General features: G+C 36.1%; 1 protein-coding gene across 2 annotated transcripts in view; it reads left to right on the plus strand.

Annotated features, from left to right (window-relative positions):
* LOC107638298 (HEAT repeat-containing protein 6) overlaps positions 1–2,084 on the plus strand; it is a 26,537-nt gene extending 24,453 nt beyond the window's left edge. The window contains exons 27-28 of one of the 2 annotated variants that reach the window (XR_002360466.1): positions 409–714; positions 1,542–1,648. Coding sequence is in view for 1 of the 2 variants with exons in the window: in XM_016341510.2 (XP_016196996.1) it covers positions 1,542–1,739 (198 nt within the window). In the remaining variant the exon portion in view is untranslated. Of the gene's footprint in view, positions 1–408; positions 715–1,541 lie in introns of both variants that reach the window. The other variant, XM_016341510.2, reaches the window with a different exon arrangement.

A 7,500-nucleotide genomic window follows, 5' to 3' on the forward strand; every position in this document is an offset into this window, starting at 1 on the left:
TCCTAGGAATCCTAGGAACGTGTTTTAATGTTGAAACAGCAAAGTTATTTGCTATTTTTGACACATGGTTCTCCATCAACTAACATGAAAAAAAAGTTGTTACACCTGTGATTGCTATTCTAGGAAACTAATGTCTTGTTGAAAGAGTAAAAAGAGAAGCATATGTCTGAAACCATGTTCTTAAGAAAAAGATAAAAACCCTAATTACTATGTTGACACTTGAACATGTTGGAATGAACCTAGGTAGTAACTGATATTTCCTGGGTCTTACTTGCCCCACAAGTGATATATAATGTCATGCATTACAAGGACGGTTTCTCAGATTTATTGAAAAGGAGAAAGCATCATTAAGGCTTCTGCTGGTTGGCTATTTATCTGTATTGATGAAAATAATGATGGGGCCTGCAGATGGGATTTACCTTCTCACCTGTTCTTCTGTTGGAAAACTTGATTTGATGCAATGGGATGCAACATCACATCCCATTCTAAGTCCTACACAAAAGTGAACTTCGAAGTAGGAGCTATGAGGAAGCATGTATTAATTTCAAGGAGAGACCTTATAAGCTCAGCATGGTTGTTGTGGAGTGTTGTGTTTGTCACAATGGCAGCAACTCATCTTTTGCAATTTCTGTTGCAGTGCAGATGAGTCATGAGGATTGATGTGGATACCAGTTACATTCATAGCCAATCCAATCCAATCTCACTTAACTATAGGTAGGTCACACCGCATCAGTCATCATGTCCAGTTCAATATCACTGCCCAGGTACTTTGGTTGTGAATGAAAGAAATCCCAAAAGGAGGGGCAGAGCAACAATCAAATTACACAAAATAATAATAAAAACCAAGATAGAACTAAAACTGGCCGGAATCAGAGGCACAGAAACCAATCAAAGAAGAGAAACCATCCAAAAGTATTGTCAGTGTTGAAACACATCTTGTCTGACATTTTACTGATCAGTTCGCAAACCACCATTGCGTCTGATTTATGACAGGAGAAAGAGAACACCCAGCCAAACACAAACACACACTGGGGTACAATCATTGTGTAGGTGATCCCAACAATGTTTAAACAGGGAAGGGATAATATATCTATTTAGTCTGAAATTGCTGTTCTTGCAGGACAACTGCAGTTTGGCAGAAGCCTATAACCCCCCATCTCAAGGGATTGCTTTAGATTCGTTTAAAGAAAGAGAGCATAAACCCCCATTTCTTTGCTGAACAAAACTATGGGAGACGTAGTCATGAAAGTGGTAATAATCATTGAAGCGGACTGTAAAAAATAGTTAATCTTTTCTACTATAGTTTTTAACTCAAATGACAAATTGCCACGTTTAGGAAGTTTTACGTCAGTTATTGGTAATCTACATGTGTAACAATCTTGACGGATTAAGTTATATGGTCCAACTTGAGGTATAGATGTATGATTTCTATCACTCATCTGGTTGTCTGAAATAGATGCAGATAATAGTATTATTACGCTTTCAAATAATCATTGATGTCTGATGAAAATTTACCATGAGTTAATTTTATATTATTTTAGAAAGCATTGATCCTTGAAGATTGGTTCAAGGGACTGTGCTCATCGGTTGAGGGTGAGCTTGATGTTCAAGATAAAATCATTACAGACAGAAAGAAAGTGATGATATGCAATGCAATACAATCATTGACACAAGTCTACAAAGGGAAACAGAAGGATGCAATCGCCCAAAGGTTTGAGGAATTGGAGGGCAGCTTGTGATGTTTTCTTGAATGACAGTTTTGGGAATACCATCTATTTTGGGGTGTGAAAATGTAGTGCCTCAGAGCAAAGCAAGATATTGGCGAATGATCTTCCCCAAGATTGCTTATGAACGGCGAGTGGGTGTACCAATACTGAGCAATTGCTACATTGCAAACACGAGGGTCGTGTTTTCGTCTTTTCATTATTTGTGATAAGTTGTATCCATATACCTAACTTATGTAAATATTTACATGTTCTGACCTTAATAACGTGAGGCTTTCTTTAGTTTTTTGTCTCTCCCATTTATGAAAACTTGATTCTTTGATGATATAAAAGGAGATCCATTACAAAGTTGGACCATAACCAGCAAACTTGCCCTACCTGTCGTGAATAACATGTATCTATTATAAAATCTTTTTACATTTAAAAATGTAAAATAGTTTATTGTAGATTTTAGTGTTATATCCATTATTACATAGGTTTTGGATGTCTGCCTCTTAATGAGATCTTGGGATTCTTTTAAAAATAAATATTTTATTTACGGGTATAGGTAATTTGGATACAATTTACCATTTTGTATCTTATACTTATTTTGTTCACAGTGTAAATAATTTAATTATGAACATATCTTATTTACTGTAAATCACAATTTAAACACATAAAACGAGTGTAAATGGAATATGTAAGGAGTTACATGATAAACATATCTTATGATAAACATATCTTATTTATACTGTAAACGAGATATATGTAAAAGAAAGTCGGGTATAATGTAAATAATATATGCATATAATTAAATCGTTTACATTGTAAAGGAGATATAGTATGACAAATTTCAATAAGTTATATAAGTAGTTGCAAGTATTAGCCCTCTTCACAAACATATCAATCCTTCTTTTTCATTTTTTTAATAAGTTTAGTAAAAATATCTAGTGTTAGAATATATCTTTGAGTGTATATTCTAATTGTCATGTAAGAAACAGTGATGATTGGATTGTATTTGTGTGTGATAGTCTCATCCTTTTGCACACTCGTAATTTGGGTTCTTTGCTTGAGTTAAAGAGCCTAATCTTGACGAGTATGGTGCTAATGGGACAAAGGAGGTTAGAAGAGTTGGGAATAAGTTGTTAGCACCAATGAAAAATAGAGTATTTCGTTTTTGTGTTTTTTGGCACGATAGTGATGAGCATGTGCACCTAGTGTTTGATGTCCATGGAAGAACCATGCCTAATGCTCCAAGAATGCAGAACACAAAGTTTCTGAAGTGCATTATGTCAAAAAATAAATTAATCAATGACATTTATATTAACAAGACTATAATATTTTAATTTTTTTTATATAAAGTCTTTTTAACTGATTTAGTTAAAAAAAATAATATAGTAAATTTACATTATAATAACAATTACAATAACATCTATATTAAAAGGACATTTACAATAACATTTACATTATATCTTTAAAAAAGTTCTAAAGTTCATTAACAGTAAATTTAATTCTTAAAAGTAGGTAAAAAAGAATTTCAAAATTAAACTACGAAATAAGATAAATTATGTTCCCCTAACATATACATTAAAATAAAATTTATTAGAGATTTATTTTAAATATTTTACATATTGTCGTGGATTTTTTTTTTCTAAATAAAACTTTTAAAATACTTCTTTAAAGAGAACCCTAATGTTCAATAAAACAAGTTTCTAAAAATAGATATCAACAACTACAAAAACTAAACTAAGACCTAACCTAAATTATGTTCCTAACACAATAGCTATTCTAGTCATACATATTATAATAAAACCAATCAAACTATCCTAACTATATTCTTCTTTATTAAAAGAAGAAAATAACAATACTAACATCGAAGTCGATCGCTTTAGCAATATGCCATATCACGTTTAGCCTGATGATATTCGTCCGACCATACATTTGCGCACCATAGTATCCAACAAACTCAAATATGTCAAGAAAAAGCTCGGAGAGGGAGAAGAGAATCCAAAATGGAAGGAAAATGACAAATGAGGGGTGCTGTGAATGATTTAACAATTAACATATCTCATTTATACTGTAAACGAAATATGCTCTATAATTTAATACGTGTGCACCCGTGTTAAGTTCATAGGTGTATGTATCTTATCTCGTTTACACTGTAAACGAAATAAGTAATATGACACAAAAGGTAAATTGTATCCAAATTACTTATACCAGTAATAAGACACAATAAGGTTCTTAGATCAGTGTGATTGATCTGAGTCAAACTTTGAAGGCTTGAGGCAAAAATATTTAATAATTCTTAGGTTAGTGATGATTTGAATCATCTTAATATGAATGTTAGAAACAAGAGAGCAATTTAAAGAAAGTATTTTGTATATTATTCAGTCTGAGGAAAAGTACAATGTACAAGGGGTACATATAGCTGCTAGAAGAATCAAAGTAATAAAAGCATACAATCCTACAATTAATATACAGATACGCTATATAAATACAAATTATACTAATTGATCTAATTTGATTCTAATTATTCTCTTAACATCCCCCCTCAAACTCAAGTAGGAGCTAAGGATACCATCTTGAGTTTGGATAACAGAGTCCGGAAATGAGTCGGATGATGAGCCTTCGTGAAGATATCAGCAGTCTGATCCAGTGTTCTAACAGTGATGAGATGAACAACATCAATAAGGATACGTTGCCAAACAAAGTGACAATCAATCTCAATATGTTTGGTGCGTTCATGAAACACATCATTATAGGCAATCTGAATAGCACTGCGGTTGTCACAAAAAACATCAGTTGGGGATGACTGAGGAACACCCAAGTCTTCGAGAAGCTAACGAATCGAGATAACTTCCTCAGTGGTGTCAGTGAGAGCACGGTATTCAGCTTCTGTGCTTGATCGAGCAGTGAATGTTTGCTTCTTAGCTCGCCAGGAAATGAGAGAGTCGCCAAGAAACAAACAATAACGAGTAGTGGAACGACGATCAGTGGGATCACCAGCCCAATCAACATCTGAGTACGCCTGAAGGGATAAAGATGAATAGACAGAAAAATAAAGGCCATGGAATAGGGTGCCTTTGATGTAGCGAAGAATGCGAAGAACTGCCGCATAGTGAGTAGTACGAGGAGCTGACAAGAACTGGCTAAGGACATGAACCGAATAGGCGATGTCTGGTCGGGTAACAGTTAAGTAGACGAGTCCTCCAACTAGCTGTCGATAAAGAGTAGGATTATCCAAAACAGTGCCATTGATAGGAGTAAATCGAACATTATGCTCAAGAGGAGTAGACTCAGTGCGATTTTCTGTAATTCCGGCTCGAGCAAGAAGATCTGAAGCATATTTAGCTTGAGAGAGATAGATGCCATCATTGGTGGATATGCTTCTAGACCAAGAAAATAGCTAAGAGAACCAATATCTTTCATCTCAAAAGTACGTTGAAGGGACGCCTTGAGATCAGAGATACCATCAACATCATCTCCAGTAATGATCATGTCATCAACATACAAAAGTAGAAGAACAACTCCACGTTCGCTTGTACGAATGAAGAGAGAATTCTCATGAGGGCTGCAAGTGAAACCAAGATTGCATATGATAGTGTTGAACTTGTCAAACCATTCACGAGGAGCTTGCTTAAGTCCATAGAGTGCCTTGCGAAGGAGACAAACTTTGCTAAAAGGACAACGATAACCTGGAGGGGGTTTCATATAGACCTTCTGTTTCAAATCTCTATTAAGAAATGCATTCTTCACGTCCATCTAATTAAGAGACCTTTTTTGACCGCAGTAATGGCCAGAAGAGCTCAAACAAATGTGAGATGAGCAACATGAGCAAAAGCCTCTTCATAGTCAATACCATACTCTTGCATACAACACTGAGCAACCAATCGTGCCTTATAATAGTCAATAGAACCATCAGAGCGAGTCTTGATCTTGTATACCTAGCTGCTTCCCACAACTTCCTGATTAGAAGGAGGATCAACCAAATCCTAAGTGTGTATTTTTTCAAGTGGTTGTATTTCTTCCTGCATTGCTTGTTGCAAATTTGGATTTGTGGAGGCTTCTCTGAATGACTTAGGTTCATGTTGATGAAGAATAGTAGAAAAACAATGATAATCGAGAAGATGAGGAGGTAAATTTCTTACTTTAGAAGAACGAGTGGAAGGAGGAGGCATGACGGTAGGAGCAGGATCGTCGCCCGGTCTAGAATCATCGAGAGATGGAGAAGGCGGAAGAATATGAGGCTGTAGAGGGTGACTCGAGATAGAATCTGTAGAATCATCACTAGGAAAAAGTCCAACATTGGGGTTAGAAGCATTGCACGAATAGAGTCAAGAATATGACGGTGTTTACGTTCAGCTCGGCCATTTTGTTGAGAGGTACCACGACAAGAAAACACAGACAAAGTACCCTGTTCTGCAAGAAAGGTTAAAATTTTGGAATCACGGTATTCCATAGTATTATCTCATCGAAAAACCTTAGTGATCTTGGAAAACTGAGTTTTAATCATAGTGGCAAAGTTAATATAAATTTGAAGTAACTCATGACGATTAGTCATCAAATAAATCCAAGTAAAACATAAATAATCATCAATGAAAATAACAAAGTATCGAGCTCCGCCCATAGAAACAGTGGGAGCGGGGCCCCAAACATTAGAGTGAATGAGATCAAAAGGAGAGCAAGCAAGAGAGGAATTATTGTGAAAAGATAAAGCAGGTTGTTTGGCAGTTTGACAAGAAATACAATCAAAAGATTCATTAGGAACCTCACCCAAAACACCTTGAGATACAAGAGGACGCAATTTTTCTAAGGAGCTGTGGGCAAGACATTGATGCCATAAGTGAAGGGTAGATGGAGAAGAAGCAGCACAGAGATTTGGTACAGGAGGAATATGAAGATTCTCGAGTTCAAACAACCTTCCGACCTTACATCCAGTCCCGATGATTTATCCCGTCCAACGATCTTGTACACGACAACCAGAAATGGAAAAAGTGACATCAAAACCTATATAAACAAGTTGACCAACAGAAATAAGATTAAAGTTTAATTTGGAAATATAATAAGTATCAGGAAGATTAAGAGTCGACTGGGAGATAAAACCCTTGTGTGTTGCGTGCAAGAGAGAACCATTAGTAGTATTGACAGAAGGTGCATTTGTAGTGGCAGACAGAGACGAGAAGAGATGACACAATGGAGACATGTGATTAAAGCAACCTAAGTCAAAATACCATTTAAAATTACCTAGAGGAGTCAAAAAAGCAGCATGGGTATTACCAAAAAGGGAGAGAAGATGCTTAAGAAGAGACGCAATATCAGATAGAGAGACAGGAGACGGGTTGAGAGGAGTAGAGGTGGTAGATTCAATAGTAGCAGCAATAGCAGAAGCAGGCACAATCTTTGAGAAGGTGGGACGAGAATGATACTTGAGTTGATCAGGACGTGGTGGGCGAGTAGGACAGGTAATAATCAAATGTCCCGATAGCTTGCAATAATGGCAGAACAACTGTGAACAATTGTAGCTAATATGACCTTTCTGGTGGCATATGCGACATTTAACAGAGGGACAGTCGGAGAAGAGGTACCCGGAACGATTACAGTTTCGACATAAGTTACCCTTTCTGTCTGTAGCAACAAAAACATCTAACTTTCCCATAATAGTAGTCACAGAGATCAAAGAGATGAGAGAAAACTACAATTTTGGAGCAGAAAATAAAAAATTTGAGTGCAGAATCGGAAAGAGCTCACCAAAAAACCTTAGAGAGGGTCCCACTTGTCTGCCACGTCAGATGCCACG

Source organism: Arachis ipaensis, chromosome B04, assembly GCF_000816755.2.
Source record: "Arachis ipaensis cultivar K30076 chromosome B04, Araip1.1, whole genome shotgun sequence".
Classification (NCBI taxonomy): Eukaryota; Viridiplantae; Streptophyta; class Magnoliopsida; order Fabales; family Fabaceae; genus Arachis; species Arachis ipaensis.